This window comes from Enhydra lutris, unplaced genomic scaffold, assembly GCF_002288905.1.
Source record: "Enhydra lutris kenyoni isolate GAN:26980312 unplaced genomic scaffold, ASM228890v2 scaffoldscaffold15, whole genome shotgun sequence".
In the NCBI taxonomy this organism is placed as follows: Eukaryota; Metazoa; Chordata; class Mammalia; order Carnivora; family Mustelidae; genus Enhydra; species Enhydra lutris.
Genome location: NW_019154099.1, coordinates 6016670 through 6034884, shown reverse-complemented (window position 1 = coordinate 6034884; position 18215 = coordinate 6016670). Strand labels below are relative to the sequence as shown.

General features: G+C 46.5%; 1 protein-coding gene across 2 annotated transcripts; it reads left to right on the top strand.

The window, feature by feature from the left end:
- The first annotated feature begins 5148 nt into the window (after positions 1 to 5148).
- On the top strand, positions 5149 to 17525 carry LOC111147076 (spermatid associated). 2 transcript variants are annotated; one of them, XM_022502958.1, is made up of 3 exons: positions 5149 to 5223; positions 5525 to 5605; positions 16146 to 17525. In XM_022502958.1, the coding sequence occupies exons 1-3, from the start codon at positions 5149 to 5151 to the stop codon at positions 17361 to 17363; spliced, it is 1374 nt and encodes a 457-aa protein (XP_022358666.1). In that variant the 3' UTR covers positions 17364 to 17525. The 2 variants fall into 2 exon arrangements, with proteins under 2 accessions (XP_022358666.1, XP_022358667.1); XM_022502959.1 differs by lacking the exon at positions 5525 to 5605.
- Positions 17526 to 18215: the final 690 nt, after the last annotated feature.

The window sequence follows — 18215 nt, the reverse complement described above, 5'->3', positions numbered from 1 at the left end:
GAGACAGAATGTTTGTGTCCCTTCAGAAGTCATATGTTGAAGCCCTAATCCCCAGTGTGATAGTATTTGGAGGTTTGGCCTTTGGGAGGCCATTAGGTTTAGTGAAGTCTTGAGGACGGGCTTACTGTCCTTAATACGAGAGAAAGAGAGACCAGAACACATACACTCTCTCTCTCTCTTGCTGCCATGTGAGGACGCAGTGAGAAGGCGGCTGACCGCAAGCCAGGAAGCAGGTCTCGTCAGGAACCAAATCTGCTAACACCTTGATCTTGGACTTCCCAGTGCCCAGGACTGTGAGAAATAATTATTTGTTGTTCAAGTCACCCAGTCTGTGGCATAAGCTAAGACATATAGTAACTATTTCTTTGCCTCCATTTGCACACGGTCTGCTGAAGCCAGTGTCCATGACCTTACTATTTGCATCCTCATTTCTTCTTCTTCTCCTTTTCCTCCCCCTGCCCCCTCCCCCTCCTCCCCTCCCCCTCCTCCCCTCCCCCTCCTCCCCTCCCCCTCCTCCTCTTTCTTCTTTTAAGACTTATTTATTTATTTATTTTAGAGGGAATGAATGAGTCCTGGGGTGAGGAAGGGCAGAGGGAGAGGGAGAGAGAGAATCCCAAGCAGACTCTATGCTGAATACCGAGCCTGACCATGGGGCTTGATCTCACAACTGTGGGATAACAACCTGAGCCAAAACCAAGAGCCAGATGCTTACCCAACTGTGCCACCCAGGTGCCCCATCATCCTCATTTATTCTTATCCGTGTCCTTCCTTTGGGTTCAATAAAAGAAGTTCTTTTTACACTGATGTGGTAGGACAGTCCATGTGTCCATTTGTTTTCTTCCCTTCCCTGGAGCACACCCCCTCTCAGGATGGGAGGGAGGGTCTGTGGTCAGATAACAGTGGGTAATGAGTCGCTGTCCTGCTTTGAGGGCCACCACTGTCAGCCACAGATCTGGTGGCTGCCTCTTCACCTGGAGCCAGGGCTCTGACCAGAGAAAGGCAAAGGACTAAGGCAAAGGTGAGGAGGGAGAGAGTCCCCACAGACAGAATGGTCCCCAGATACCCATCAGAGGAGGACTCTGCTGGACCACTTGGCACTGAAATGGAAAAAGGAAAGATTTACACCATCATCTGGACCTGGGAGTTTTTGTGATCATCCAATAGTAAGACTTCCTTTCTATGAATGAGCTATTCCTTAAGTTTCCCCTGAAATCATGGGTATAATTTTGGGCGGGTTGTCACAGTAGAAAGCTAAGAGGAACTAAAAAGGGTGGGGTGTTTCTTTCTGCATATATGGCCTCAGGACAGGGCTGGGGTAAGGATTTCACCTCACTGCATGGAACTAGGTGCCAAATGGCCAAAAGTGTGGAGAAGGCAGAGAGAATGAGAGCAGGCAAAAATCACACAATGAAAATAATAACCAATATAAATAATATGTAGTATGTACAATAGTAATAGAATACATCAGGCTTACTAGCAGATCCCTTTGTCCATGAGGAGCCTTGCAGGGAAGAGCTATGCTTTTTGGCACTAGAGTTATCTTCGGTGGGAGGAAGGGGTTCAATTGAACCTGTTGGAGATGGGCCAGGGCGATGGGCTTAGGGACCCCAAGGGTGGGTTCTCACTCTGGGAGGACTTGCATATGTCCCAGTGACTCTGATTAAATAGTACATATGAAGTATATGGCACTGCTGGTGCTCATCTCCTTAATGTTATCTTCTGTTATGGGTTGGGTTGTATCCCGCAACCCCCAAAAGATACGTTGAAGTAAAAACCCCCAAGTACTTCAGAATATGACCTTATTTGGAAATAGCGTCATTGCAGACGTGATTAAGATGAGGTTATACTAGAGTAGGGTGAACCCTTAATCCAGTGTGACTGGCATCTCTAGAAGGAGGGAGGACAGTTGTAGACACACGATGGGAGAAGGCCATGTGATGGTGGAGGCAGAGAGGTAAGTGGGGCAGGTGCAAATCGAGGAGGGACAGGGATTGTGAACAACCCTCAGAAGCCACGGGTGAGGCAAGGGAGGGTTCTCTCCTATGGATTTGAGAGGGATTGTGGGCCTGCCAATGATTTTGACTTCTGGCCTCCAGAACTCAGAGACCAAAATTGCTATTTTTTAAAACCGTTCATTTCATGGTCTTTTGTTGGGGCAGCCCTCAGAAATGAACACAGCGAGCTCCCTCTTTATTTAGACTTCCCAGATCAGCCCCGAAGGGTGACATGCAGGTGCTTCTGTGAAGTGCGTCTATAAGGGAAAACTGAACTGAGTTTTCTAATAATACGAGATTGAACCTCTAGAGACCCATGGAGAGACCACCAAATCCTAACCACTAGACTACCAGGGAGATTTAGAGACCCCTGAGGAAACAGAAAACAAGTGTTGACAAGGATGTGGAAAACCTGGAACCCTCGTGAGCTGTTGGTGGAGATGTAAAAGGGTGACGTGGGAGCTATAGGAAAACAGTATGGAGGTTCTTCAAAAAATTAAAAATAAAACTGTATATAATCCAGCAATCCTACTTCTGGGTATATATCCAAAAGAATTTAAAGCAGGATCTTGAAGAGATATTTGCATACCCACTGCAACATTATTTGCAATAGCCAAGAGGTAGGGAACGACCCAAATGCTCATCAGTAGGTGAATGGGTAAAGAAAATATATCAGTACAAAAGAATATAATGCAGCCTTAAAAAAGGAGAGCCTGTCGCAACATGGAGGAACTTTGAGGACATTATGCTAAGTAAAATAAACTAGTCATGAAAAGACGAATACAGTGTGATTCTACTCCTTCAAGGTATTTAACTTGGTCAAAGTTACAGAGATAGAAAGTAGAAAGGTGGTTGCCAAGGGCTGGGAGGAGGTGGGAGGGGGAATTAGAGTTTCAATTTTGCAAGATGAAAAACTTCCAGAGATCTGTTTGCACAGTGATGTGAATATAGTTAACACTACTGAATTGTGTACTTAAAAATGCTTAAGATCATAAATTTTTTTTAAAGATTTTATTTATTTATTTGACAGACAGAGATCACAAGTAGGCAGAGAGGCAGGCAAAGAGAGAGAAAGGAGGAAGCAGGCTCCCTGCTGAGCAGAGAGCCCGATGTGGGGCTCAATCCCAGGACCCTGGGATCATGACCTGAGCCGAAGGCAGAGGCTTTAACCCACTGAGCCACCCAGGCGCCCCTTAAGATCATAAATTTAATGTTACATGTTTATGACCACAATTTAAAAAATGAAATGAAATTAAAAAAAGAAACACTTGGAGAAGTTCCCCTTAAAATGAAAGTAATAACAAATATGAATGATTTATTTTATATATATATATGTATATGTATATATATATATATAATACTAATAAAACATATCAGGCTTACTGGCAGATTCCTTTCTCTGGGAAGAACCTTGCTTTGCAGGGCAGAGCTCATGCTCCTTGGCCCTAGAAGCATCTTCTGTGGGAGGAAGGGCCTCAACTGAACCTGCTGGAGGTGACCAATCCATTTTTGATGATGTGATTAATTACCTTCTTGGTTTGGCCATGCATGTGTCTCTGCATTCTGTACACTGGATTTTCTTAAAGCAAGGCTTGCTTGCCATTTGGGTGTGGAAGATTCCAGGGCAGTTATGGTATCCCTGGATCTGCTGAGCCTGATCCAGGACGGCATAATAATGTGGATTTGGAGATCTCTGCCTAATAAGAGGCTTAGGAAACAGAAGGTGGCTCTCACTTACAGTCTGTAGAGGCAAATGATTGGACAGAATTGAGGCCAGGGACTGGGCTGCCCCTTTCACGATGCCCAGGCATCAGGACTGTGGTCTTGATATTATACCCACTGTGGGATATAATAAAAACACATGTTTGGTTTTTGTTCCTAGTTCCTGGCATGGAGGTCCTTAAACCCCTGGAATTTCTTTTCCTTTTTTTTTTTTTTAATTTTATGTATTTATTTGAAAGAGAGAGAAGGAGAGATCATGAGGGGTGGAGGGGTAGAGGGAGAAGCAGACTCCCCGCTGAGCAGGGAGCCCGATGCGGGACTCAGTCCTGGAACTCCAGGATCATGACCTGAGCAGAAGGTAGTTGCCTAACCAACTGAGCTACCCGGGTCCCCTGGAATTTCCTGAGTGATTGAAGTGCCTTTTTTTATTTGTAAGGAGCCTGGCTGGAACATACCTGAGTTCATGCTCAAGCATTGACTCTTGGTGGCCTGTAGATGGCTTTAGGATGGGCACTGGTTGTGGGAGGAATCACCATGTGATTAGAGGGTTGGAACTTTCAGCATCCCACCCGTCCACCTCTGGGAAGGGAAAGGGTTGTACTGGAAATTTTCCATCACCAATGGCAAGTGATTTAATCAGTCACGACCAGTTAATGAAACCTCCATAAAAACCCTTGAGTGATAGGGTTAGGAGAGCTTCTGTGTTGAACACATGGAGAAGCTGGGAGGGGGGGTATGACCTGTGAGGATGTGGAAGCTCCATGTTCTTCTCTCCCCATTTCTTGCCCTAAGCGTCTTCCATTGGGCTGTTTCTGAGTTGTGTCTTTTATAATAAGACTAATTGTAAGTAAGGTGTTTTCCTGTGTTCTGTTAGCTGTCCTAGCAAGTTATTAAAGCTGAGGACGGGTTTGGGGGAACCCCTAATTCATAGCTGGTCAGTCAGAGACACTGGTGGCCTGGGAGTTGTGACTAGTGTCTGAAGTGGGGACAGTCTTGAGGGACTGAGCCCTTAAACTTAGCTGACCTGACACCAACTCCAGAGAGATTGTGTCAGAATTGAATGAGGCCATCCAGTTGGCCTCAGAGAACTGGAGGATTGGTTGGTGTCAGAAAATATCTCAGACTCCATATCTTCTCTTGGTCTGGAATGAGTTCAGTTTGGGTTTCTTCCTTCTTGAGTGATACAACTCCAAGTAGAAGATGCTAGCTCTAGAGAGAGGATAGGGATCTCAGGCCAGCCAGCAGTGAGGATGGGAATAGCAGCAAGGATGACCAAACAGGGGCTAATGTTTGGGTTATTGTGTGTCACACTGATCATGACCAGCCAGGTAGACACAACCAGGGTGAACTCTTCCTAATGGTCAGATGCCTCATTCCCACCTGTGATGCTCAGAGAGACCATGAGCCCTGAAAAACACCGTATTGTTTTGTGATGTCACCTCTGGAATGTTCTGAGTGTTTTGGTGACCAACTCCTGCATAGGACCTATACCTGGCACCTAACACTGGTATGGCTTTTTCCTTGAGCTAAAAGTAATAATCTTAGAAAAGATAGTAGGTGTGGGTATCTCTGTTCCAAGGACTTTCTAGAAGGTTTTTACACCAATTATAATAGATGTCTAAATTTCTGTCCAGAGAGAAGCATCTTGTCACACAACATCTTCACATTCTCAGACTCAGATTTTCATAATGTACATAGTTGACAAGAGGGGTTAAGTGAGTAGATATTCTTTTTTTTTCAGGTTGAGTAACTGAGGCTCAGAGGATGGGCTGGGAAGCAGAAATCGTCTTATTTTCTCTTTTCCACAGCACTCGAGGCCAAATATTACAAGAAAAAGAGATACCAGACCTGAAAGCCTAGAAATCCCAATCAATGTGGTTCTGCCTCAGGTACGGAAAATCACAGAAGAGGTTAGCTTCCTTATAGCCCAAATAACCCTCTTCTTTTAAAACTATAAGATACTGTAGAATGAGCAGAGTTCACTTAGCCACCATGGGTCTTGGGTTTGTCATCCTACAAAGCAGGAAGGTGGGTCTGGTGACCTGGTAAGACCTTCAGGCCCTCATACCACTTAAAGTTTCTATGACCCTCTGAAATAAACCACTCTTCCCAGACTTCGATCTTGGTTCTTGCTGTTGGACAACCACTCCAGATTTCTGGGGGGGAATTAGAACTGGGACCTGGAACCAAATGCAGATGGCTGAATCCATGAGTAGAAAGCCGAAGGCCTGGACCAAAAGGTCCAGGAGAATTGAGGCCAGCTGTTTACCAAAGATAAGGGTGCAAGGGGGACTCGGAAGGGAGTCCGGTAAACGGATGAGGGCTGGACAGGCTGCAGTGTCAGGTCTTCTCCTCAGGTCTCCTAAGCAGCCGTTTCCTTGGTGGGGTTCTCCTGACTGGATTGTTCCTCCCGCGGCTATGTCACAAAGGAGGCAGCCTTGCTTCTCCAGAGGCACCTAAGGCCCTGTTGGAAGATCATGGCCGTGCAGCCAGAGGGGCTGAAATGTAGGCTGGAGGAATCCAGTGCAGAGGTAACTACCTGAAAGCTAGATATGAGGTTGTGTAGGAACAGGATGGAGCGCCTGTGGGCCTCCTTTATATACATATTCATTTATGCTAACATGTATATTTAAATATATCTCCATATATAGTATATAACTACATAATGGTATATAATACATATAATCAAATTATTCATGTGTTTTCTAAAGTCTGCTCTTAAGGATTTTCCAAAGAACAAGATTACAAAGAAGACCTTCAGCATTCTTTTGATAGGTGGAGATAAGTGTAACAATCTCGACAAGTATGTTCAGTAGGAGGGAAAAACAGGACCCCAGAACATTCTGGCTCTTTCTTTTCACATCATCCTTGTAACTTTGTAACAAGCAGCCACTTCATCTGTTTCAGCTCCCGAAGCCTAGCACGTAAGCTGACTTTGTCCTGATGGTTGTACAGGAGGGCTTGCCTACAGGGATCCTACAGCTCTAGGAGCCTTCTTTTTAGGTCTGATTCTTGCCTCTGAAATGCCATGTCATTCTGCGGGCCAGTACTCCCCTGAGGGGGGGTGTTGCTCCTATGGTTTGTTCGTTCACAGCCCACAAAGATCAATCTTGGCATCACTAAGGGACAAGAAGAAGGTGACAGCCTGGGGATGGGGGAGGGAATAGGATTAGAAATAGTGGTCCTGTGAGAGAGAGATCGGAAAAAGTCTTCTGTCTACACCTGACACAGCTCTCCCGGCTGAGCTTCCAGTAGGCGACCAGCATGGAGGAGGAGAGAAGGGGAACAGAACTGGGGAATGCTTTAAGAAGGCTCCAGCTGGCTCTGCCCCCTACCCCCCGGCCCCCACACTTCCTGCACAGAAGGACCTGGTGATGCTAGTGTGAGGTAGGGACTGTAGAGGCATGGGAACTGGGACGCCCAACAGCCCCCTAAGGGCAGAGCTGAAGGGAGGGCCCACGCCCACTCTCTCCACTACACCCCTGCTGGGGCCGGGTCACATCCTCTGTTCTCTTGCCTTTAGGAAATAGTGCCTCCTCTTTCTGAATCCTTGCATGTATTTGCATGTGCTACTTTTTCTGGCACCGAGCCCATCCGTTCCCGTGTGTCCAGAAAGTGCCTCTGGCTTCCCAGCCCCTGAGTCACACCGAGCTTGGGCTTCTCAACTACCCGACATGTGCCTGTGCTTCACTCTGTGTTAGCATCCTCAGGTCTTCTCAGGTCTTATTGATTTTCAGTTTTTCTTCTCACATTAAACATGTGTGTTTTCTGATCTATTTTCCAACAGTGCATTCACCTTCCAGCCCTCAAGGTTCGTTCCTGCCCCAGCTCACTGACCTGGTTCCTTCTGCTCTCCCAGGATCCCTTCGCTCCCCAGTGAGTGCTCTCAGTGAGTCTCACAGAGGACTGTTTCCAGCGGGATCCTTAGCGAAGGGTCCAGATGAGACGAGCTCCCACAGCACCCTCCAGGGTCCCTCTCGGGCCTCCCCTTCTCACTCTCCTTTGTTCAGGCTTGTTCTTCAAGAATGAGAAGCTATGGGATCTGCTGACACTCCCTGCCTCTCTCGCAGTTGGAGTAACTTCTAGGAGGAGGATGTCAGGAGATCCTGACACAGTTACCCAAAACTATCACATATGGTGACATTTTTATCGTTATTGCTATTCATTTTATAATTCTCTTGGAATCAATCACACTGACCTGCCAATTATCCTCTTACCTGTTAGCATTTATTAAAACCAACGTTGGCTGTATCATGGTACAAGGCATCTGAGTAATTTAATGGTGGGCTGGTGAGACTCAGCCTTGTCCCCTCATCTGAAATTTAGTAGCATACCCGGTTCTTCCTGCCAGCTTCACCTGTCTGGACAGTACCTCAGACGGCTGATGTTCTCTGATTGTAGCCCTCCATAATGTTGGGAAAGGAGGTGTTTAAAAAACTTGGTTCAAGAGGTTTGGAGTCTACTGGGGCATTTGGACATCTCTGGTCTGTGTAGCCCTAGTTTTCCTGGTGTGGAGAGAACTTTCGAGCGTGTCAGCTAAGCCCGTGTATTTAGTGTCCAATCCTTTCTAAATGCTTTAGATGGCAGGCCACCAACCTCAGAACTCCATCTAACCTCAGAGCTCCACCCTGGAAGGTCCCACTCAGGGAGTCCTGTTCCTTAGAAACTCCACAGTACCCGTAAGAGACCTTGGTCTTATCACCTCCCCTTTGTTCCTTGTCCTGCCCCTCCTTCCCATTGACCATTCTTCCTCCATGCTCTCCATTTGCCACAAGGACAATGGGCAAAGGCACTCAGTAGTTGGTGATTTCAAGCATTTTCCTTGCAAGACCACTTATACTTAAAAAGGAGATGCTGGGGAGAGGGCCACGCCTGATGCTAAGGAGGGATTCCCATCCACTGGTGGGATTCAGGCTCTGCAAGGGAAATGTCTTTCCCCCCTCTGGATCACTGACACCAAGGCATTTTAGGTTACAACAGTGAGCACGGTGCTCCTGAGGGCCGAGGATCTTGGTTGTCTTCCTAACAAGATGATGGAAAGGTGTGATGGCCAATGGTATTCCCCTTCCCACATCCATTCTCACAGGCATCCATCCTTTCATGAAGAAGCCAAGCTTTCCCTCTTTCCTCTACTGGGTCTCTATCCATGTAGGAGGGCATTTCCCACAGATCAGGGTAGAGACAATCTTTCCTCTATGGGAAATGGGGGCCATGTGTTCTCTGGGGTCTTGGATTATGTTGCCATAGGCTCTACCTCCCAGGCTTAGAAGAACCTTTCGAAGTCTCCTGAAAGGCCCAGACTTCCTATCAGGCCTCAAGGACATCAAGGACAGATTCATTTAGCCCAGGAAGTGATACCACCGGCTGAAGAGGCCTACTGAGAAGGGCCTGGCTTCAAACACAGCCTGAGAAGTCCTGGGGTTTTGGACCTCATGTGTTTCCCTACCTCAACATGTTCTCTCCTTGGAAAGCCCTTTGGTAGATAACTATATTTAGCATTTGCCATAGCACTTTAGGCCAGGAACATTGGTGTCTTACCAGCAGAACTGGTCATCTATTTGGTCTTTATGACTGCTCGCTTACCACTTTCTTGGCCTTTTGCCCTAACCCCAGGAAGTAGACAGAGTGGATATATGTTTAGGTTCATTTCAGAGGTGGCACTTAGAGAATTGAAGTGACTCAAGAGTGCTCAAAAATGGGACTTACGAGCCCAAAGCTGCCAGGAATTTGGGGCCTCTACCCTCACTGGATTATAGGTTCCAGATGGGGACATGAAAAGCAGCAGGCTTGGGCACAGGGGGTAACCTCGCTTAAGGATTACATAGACCTAGGGTTTTGTGGAATTCTCATGGGAAAGCCCACTGCTCTAGATTTTCCACCACACAGTCACAGCTGTGCAGTTTAAAAATATGAATTGAAATGAAGCTATAACTTCATGAAATCCACTAAATATATGGAGACATATGAAATCACAGCTTTTGTAGGCCATAGACGGTACAGCCTCAATGGTTTCACATCGTTCGATTGAATATCTCTTCCTTACCTTTCTGTGGTTTTTGGTTGATTAGTTCACTGGCAAGGACTCATTATACCTCCACTGTATGTGAAGCGTGCTAGGCATGTCATAATTTACTAACTAACTAACTAACTAACTAAGGGACAGTTCACTTTCTTAGAGAACTGTAATTTACCATTTGGGGAGAAGATGGGACAGGGCAAAAGAGAACTACTGGGAAGGAATGATACCAACACATGCAAAATAAACTCTCTGGGTGTTGTGAAGAGCATGAGTGAACGTGTGGTTGGAGGCAGAGATCCTGTTTTAAACCCTCGTTCTTCCCCCTTGCTGGCCATGCAATCTTAGCTAAAACCTGATAGTTCTTCTCTGTAAGATATTGCATGTGAATATGGAAATCAGTTAGTATATTATCACATAATAGTCATTAGTCATCATGTTAATTCCCTTTTCTTGTTCTATAAATCTTCCTCTAAGAAAATCTAAGCACATTCTCCTCTGAATCTGCACTAATCATCTTTGTAGCTCTCTATAAACAAAATGTCACACATTCTCCTTTTATTTTTGAACTCTACAACAAACTCCCTAAAAGAAAGAGGGCAGATGTTAGTAAGGTTGTGGTGGGTAGTTGCACAGGTTAGGTACTGCAACAGTAGCTGTGACTGGCACCCTCTAGATTCGGTCATTGTACAAACATATGGGGTGGCTCTGAGTCATGTTTGCATCTCCATTTTCTAGACCTGGAAATGGAGACACAGAAAGAAATGATTCTGTAAAGCTCATGCCCTCATACAGTGTAGAGCCAGGACTCATTTTGGATTTTGTGATGCCTGGTCCCCTGATCCCCATATCTTAGAACCTACATTAATGCCTGCTGCTCTTTGACCTCCCTCATTTGCACCACACAATAATGGGTGCTGTTCACTGAATTTTCAAATTGACTGGAAGTTCCCTGGAGGTAGGGTCTGAGACCAGATGCCACATTAATGTTAGTTGATTCATCAACATAAATGTGAAGGAAGAACTGGTCCAAGAACATTCAGAGTGGAGATAGACTTAAAGTGGGGAGTTTTCACAAGGCCAAGAAGGAGCCTTTCTTTCTTTCTCTTTTTAAATCCTTATTAAATTTTATTTTTTAAAGATTTTATTTATTTTGAGAGAGAGAGCATAAGTGGGGGTGGGGGTGAAGGGACAGAGGGAGAGGGAGAAGCAGGCTCCCTGCTGAGCATGGAGCCTGATGTGGGACAGAGCCAAAGGCAGAGGCTGAATCAACTGAGCCACCCAGGCACGCCCAAGAAGGAGCCTTTCTTGAAGGATTAAGTCCAGCTAGGTCTGATTGGCATTGGGGAAAGAAAGAATTTGTCTTAACATTTTGTGTTGTCTTAGAGTTTAATCATGATTCCTGGCATCTCTGAAATGCCTGGATATTTGACATTTTTCCTTAAATCTCAGTTTCAGAAGAAGGTACTGATTTACTTTAGCCTCTTGATACTATCCATAGGATTGTGGATTTGATGAAACAAACCCTTATATTCTCTAAACTTCAAAAAATTTTTAAAATATTTTATTTATTTGAAACAGAGAATGAAAGAGAGAGAGAGAATGAGAGGAGAGAGGTCAGAGGGAGAAGACAACTCCCTACTGAGCAGGGAGCCTGATGCAGGACTTGATCCTGGGCTCCGGGATCATGACCTGAGCTGAAGGCAATTGCTTAACCAACTGAGCCACCAAGGCGCCCCAAAATGTTTTTGTGTTCTATGAGGTAACATTGGACTTGACCCCCTCCTTGAACCTGTCTGGGAACCGGAGGGAAGATATAGGACTAATTACGAGAGGAGCATTGGGTTCTGGGGAAGGAATTAAAGTGGTCCTATTAGCCTGTCAGTGTTTTCTGGATCAAGTGCTGTGGGCATGTGACTGGGAAGGTACAGAGTCTGTGTGGGAAGCAGTGGCCATTTAAAGGAGGGGATAGGATGTTAACATTAGTAAAGAGGGTTGCTAGGGCCATAGTAGTGCCCACTTACAAACATAGATCCATTAGACCAGAGAAAGTTAGGTCAAGAGAACATTTGGAGATCGTATCACTAACCCCTCATACAGATGTGGAAACCAAGGTTAGAGGGTGAGAGGACAAGACAGATGTGGAAACCAAGGTCAGAGGGTGAGAGGACAAGACCAAAGTCACCTGATGGCATGCATAAGGATAAGGGCCCAAGTACTCAGATTATTCATGGCTAGAGATCTGTCACCCACCGGTAAGGTTTTATTTAGTGCATTTCTGCTGAGGGGACAGTCAAAAGGTCCTTGGGTAACCAAGGCAGAATCAAAGCAGCTGGATATGGTGATTTAAAGACCATCATGGATACTCTGAACAGTAATAAACAGTGGAAAGCACTAGTTTTTCTTCAGATGTTTAGCTAGATCAAGTTGCATATCTCTGATTGAAATGAAATAATCACAGGGTCACCTGGGTGGTTCAGTGGGTTAAAGCCTCTGCCTTCAGCTTGTGTCATGATCCCAGCATCCTGGGGTCTAGCCCCACATCGGGCTCTCTGCTCCATGGGGAGCCTGCTTCCTCCTCTCTCTCTGCCTGCCTCTCTGCCTACTTGTGATCTCTGTCTGCCAAATTAAAAAAAAAAATCTTAAAAAAATGAAATAGTAATAAAATAGAAAAGACAACTGGGGAAATTTGAACACTGATTTAGTATTTGCCGATATGAAGTGATCATTGTTAATGGTATTGACGCTTTGTTGAGAAGATATGTATCAATGTATTTATGGGTAAAATAACATGATGTCTACACTTTGCTTTAAAAGAATGCGGTGGCGGGGGCGTGGTGGCGGCGTTGGGTGGCCGTACAGCTGAAAGGCACGTGGGTAGCCTGAACTTGGTAACTGCTAAAGCTGGGTGAGGGGTACATGGACGTTTACTGGGCCCTTCTCTCTCTCTGTGTATGTTTGACGTTTTCCATAATACAAAGTTAACACAAAACTATTTTCACCCCCTAACTATTGCAAGTGTTTTGTTAAATACACGGTGATTTCCTGGGTGTGTGCTTCACCCAGGTAAGCTCAGGCAGCTGGGACTGGGTTGGTGACTTTAAAGGGTGCAACTCACACTGGTTATTTAACTTCGACTCTATGAGTTTGCTTCTCCATCTGTAAAATGGGAATAATGATAATAATACTTCATGAAGTCAGGGTTGCAAAGGTTAAATTAATTCAGTCCACAGGCATGGCACAAAATGGGAGCTCGATATTTGTTTCCTTCTTCCTTTTTCTTCTCAAGATTGGGATCCACACTATTGACTAAAGCCACCATTTCCATAGTAATGTTTTCTAGAGCGAGACCTTGCTGTGATCGAGGCCCGCATAGGAGGGAGAGGACCTCTCACGACATGCTCCTTAGTTATTGTGGCTAGTTTCCCCAGAAAACTGTGACCAAGGGACCTTAAGTAGGCTGGGCTGTCCACAGTGAAGTTCATTCTGGTCACAGGTTCAGCCACAAGAGCAAAGGGACTCTCCCAATTGAGAAAGGTGAAAACCACGGAGGCTGGATTTATTTAAAGTAAATAAGGTTCTGATTGCCCAATGCCCCTGGATCCTCACTATCTAGAAGATTAAGCACATCTTTATAAAGTTAACGACTTGTGCTTATTGCAAAGTTAATAGCATAGAACCAAACCTCCTATTTATCTAGCTCTTTGGGTCTTAAAGAATTCACGCCAACATGATAGACCGTGCAAATTATATTTTCTCTCCATACCCATATATATAATGCAGATAACCTGACTTGTTTTCTATCTTCTCTATCTGTAAAATTGTGAAAATAACCTAAGAAATGAGGAATTGATATTTGGAGAGCATTGCAATGTACTTAAGAAGAAAGCTTTTGCTGTATTTAGAAGTAGCTATCATGATCCTTATTTTTATTTAAATTCATCGCTGCAACTGTTGTCTTTTCTCTAGGACACTTCCCACCTGTTCACCACTTTCTGAATACACCTCAGAATTCTTCCATTAGCGAAACCTACTTTTCTTGATAACAAATAGCTTACATTTTGATGGCACTTGGCAGTTTTAAGAACACATTTGCAATCGTTATCTCATTCAGTCCTCACAATGGTGTGGTGTACCATACAAGGCATATGTTTTTATTTCCATTTTACAGGTACATTTCACTGATTTTAAATGTTGGGAGGTGTCTTTTTCTTTAAAAAAAAAAAGATTTATATATTTATTGTAGACAGAGAGAGACAGTGTGTGTGAGTGCGGGCAGAGGGAGAGAGCCTTCAAGCAGATTCCGGCTGACTTTTGGAGCCCGACATGGGGCTCAATCCCACGAGCCATGAGATCACAACCTAAGTGGAAACCAAGAGTTGGATGCTCAACCAACTGAGACACCCAGGCCCCCCCTTGAAGGTGCCTTTAAGATCAGGGAGTCTGGCTCTCTCTTTTTCACTAGCAAAAAATTGGGGTCTCAGAGAGAGTGAAAATTTCCAGTTTCACACTATCAGCGACAGAACCAGGATGAGAATTCTTGTGACCCCCAGTCTCAACACCTTGGCTTTTAACCGTGGTGTAAGCTTCATCTGGGCAAACTGCACATTCTAGCTGATTCAGAGCTGTCCTAACCACCAGCAGCCAGAATCACTGAGGGAACTGGTTGGAAATGCAGGTTTCTGGACCATGACCCATACTGAGTAAATCCAGTCTTACAAGCAGGGAACTCAGAAATCTGAATTTAAGAGGCATGTGTGTGGCTTAGTTGGTTAAGTGTCTGCCTTTGGCTCAGGTCATGATCCCAGCCTCTCATCCAGTTCCCTGCTCAGTGGGGAGTCTGCTTCTTCCTCCCCTCTCACCCTCCCTCCCCACTCATGCTCTCTCCCTCTCTCTCAAATAAATAAATAAAATCTTAAAAAAAAAAGAAATCTGCATTTAAAACACACTCAGCTGATTATTCTATAATGGAAAGTGTAAAAGCTACTGGCTTATTGGATTTAAGCTCTGTGGCTCTGATCCCCTTTTACATATGATGGTCTTGAAATGTATGGGTCACCATCATGAATTCCTCTTTATGAATTCCTTGGTGTCCTTTCCTGTCTTCATTACCACATGTTGACCTCTCACTGCTCAGTGATATGTCTGTGATGGTGCCCTTCTTTTCCAAAATTACATGCTGGATTCTGCTTTGAGTCTAACACTCTGTTGGCGGATGTGAAAGGGGCTGCTGGAAGGACAGACTCAGAGTGGCTAAGAGTGAAGGACGAGACTGAAGGGGACTGGGGAGCTGACTAGGTTGATGGACAGCACCGCCATTTTGGACACAGTGATTTGGGTGTCTATTGGGGTGATTCCTGCTGCCCGTGTCCATTGTGGGTACATATCTGCAGCAGGGATCAATTAAGGAGCGTGTTTGTTCCTCCTCTAAGGTGACAGAAGTGTGCCAGAGCCCACGTTTCATGCTTTCATACATCTCTTTTCATCCTAAAAAATAGCTCTGTGAGGAAAGGCAGTAGATAGAGTTATCCCAAGTTGAAAATGTGGAAACTGAAATGCAAATAACTTGCCATATTCTTGTAACCGACAAAATAGTGGGGCTGGGAATCACGATATTTGTTGACTCCAAGTCAATGCCTTCAACCTACACAATATATATGTGATGGCAAGTATTCTTGAATTCCCTATTTTTGTGTTTGCCCACTCACTGAAACCCGTAACCACCCAATCATGGCACTTTGTTGACCATTCACAGACATGCACAAGGATACACAAAACTTAAGCCCCCTGATGCCCACATTCTAGATAAGGACGCTTGTTTCTGCTCCCACACTGTAAAATGATGTCCTTTATACAGTTTATGGAGTGCCGCATTTTTGACATTTTTTGTGCTTTTTTGGGTGATTTTATGGTTTCAGATGGCCCCCCAGTATATTGAAGTGTCGTCTAGCATTCCTAAATGAAAGAAGGCATGAAGTGCCTTATGGAGAAAACATGGGTTAGATATGCTCTGCTCAGGCATGAGAGACCGCGCTGTTGGCTGAAAGTTCAATGTTAACGAATCAGTAATCCATACTAAACATGTCTTTCAACAGAAACACATATAATACAAGGTTACGTATTGACCGGTTAACAGAACCATGGGCTGGCAGGAACCTAGCCCTCCATTTCTCCTAGGAACAGTGGTTTGGTATTCGTGACTTCGGTGTTTGCAGTCACTTTATGGAACAGAACTACTGCAAATAAATGAGGATCAGTTGTATTTCCTTGACAGGACTCCCCGAGGCCCAACGCAGAAGTGTCCTCTGTGGCCAACCAGGATTATCAGACTAAGCTAATTGTGGGCTACCGTGTGAGGCAGATGGGGTGTCAGCTCCTTCACTAACTCTGGGTTTCCCTGTTCTCTCCCACAGAGGGGCACCGCTGAGCCTTTCCTGAGGCTCCACAACTTGTACCCCACCCCGCGCTGTGCCCGGCAGGCCGTCCTGCCCCGGCTGAGCCGCAGAGTGGTCAGCCAGCACTCCTACCCACTGAATCGCTTCTCCTCGGTGCCCTTGGACCCCATGGAGCGCCCCACCTCCCAGGCGGACCTTGAGCTGGATTACAACCCCCCGCGGGTACAGCTCAGCGATGAGATGTTTGTCTTCCAGGATGGGCGGTGGGTAAACGAGAACTGCCGCCTCCAGTCCCCCTACTTCTCTCCATCCTCCTCTTTCCACCACAAGCTGCACCACAAGAGGCTGGCCAAGGAGTACCTGCTGCAGGAGGAGAACAAGGCGCTGCGGGAGGAGAACAAGGCGCTGCGGGAGGAGAATAAGACGCTGCGCAAGGAGAACAAGATCCTACAGGTCTTCTGGGAGGAGCACAAGGCCACGCTGGGTCGGGATGAGAGCAGGGCCTCCTCGCCGCTGCTGCACAAGGACACCGTGGCCCTGGAAGTGGTGAAGAAGGACACAGCCTTGCAAATGCACCGCAGCAAGGAGAACAGCACCCTTCAGCTGCTCAGGGAGGAGAACAGGGCCCTGCAGCAGCTGCTGGAGCAGAGGAAGGCCTACTGGGTCCAGACGGAGGAGAAGGTGGGCCCCGGGGAGGAGACCAAGCCCATCGCCTCGCCCCATGAGGAGCCCCACGTGCCTGGGCTGCTGCCAGACCAGAGCACAGGCCTCTCCTCCCCTTTCGAGGAATCCAAGGGGCCCCCGACCGCCCAGGAGGACTCTAAGACACTCCGGGTCCTGCGCCAGATGGTCAGCAACCTGTCTGGCTCTTCTGGGGACGAGGAGGTTAAGGCTGCCTCCAGCCTGCCCGATGGGGGCCAGTCCCTGGAGCTGCTGAGAGAGATGAACCAGGCATTGCAGGCCCTGCGGGAGGAGAACCAGAGCCTGCAGATCCTCCGCGAGGAGAACCGGCTCCTGCAGGAGGAGAACAGGGCCCTGCATGTGCTGCGTGAGGAGCACAGGATCTTCCAGGAGGAGAACAAGGCCCTGTGGGAGAACAACAAGCTGAAGCTGCAGCAGAAGCTGGTCATCGACACGGTGACTGAGGTCACCGCCCGGATGGAGATGCTCATTGAGGAGCTCTATGCCTTCATGCCCGCCAAGAGCAAGGACCCCAAGAAGCCCAGCAGGGTCTGAAGCCTCCGAGGAGCACGGGGCACGGAGCACTCGGCCAAAGAAGAAGACCTGCCTTTTGTCCATCTCCCTTGCCATCAGCCGTCAGCTCGTGTCCACTGAGGAGCAGAACCACCACCTTTCCGAAACTCACGGAAGTAATAAAGGCGTGAGGAGGCTGGGGCCAGTTAACATCATCAGTGTGCTTCTCTGGCTTCTTTTTTTCCCTTTTCCAGCAGTTGTGGGTTCATAGTGAAATGGAACCAGCAGTACAGATTGTTCCCATAGATCCCCGTCCCCATGTGTGCACGGCCTCCGCGGCGATCCCACCAAAGTGGGGGCAGTGTCACCTCCGAGGAGCCTACGGCGGCACGTCGTTATCGCCAAGGGTTCTCAGTTTCAGCTAGGGTTCCCGCTCAGTATTGTGCCTTCCATGGGTTTGCACAAATGTATCATGACACGTGTCCACCATTATAGCAGAAGTGCATTTTCACTGCCCTAAAAATCCTCTGTGCTCTGCCTTTTCTCCCCTCCCTCCAAGCCCCTGGCAACCACAAAGCTTCCTACAGTGTCCAGTTTTGCCTCCTCCAGATGTCATCTACTGGAAACACACAGTATGGAGCCTTTTCAGGTTGGCTTCTTTCACTTAGTGATATGCTTGTAGGTTTCCTCTGTGTCTTTTCATGGCCTGATAGGTCATTTCTTTTTAGTGCTGAGTTGTATTCCATTGTCTGGCTGTGCCACTGTTTATCCATTCCCCAGCTGAAGGACAACTTGGTCTCTTCCAAGTTTTGGCAGTTAATGAATCTGCCTTCTTTCGTTCCCCAACCCCGGCCCCCCAACCCCAGTCTCTTCCTTCATTCTTGTCTGTTTTTT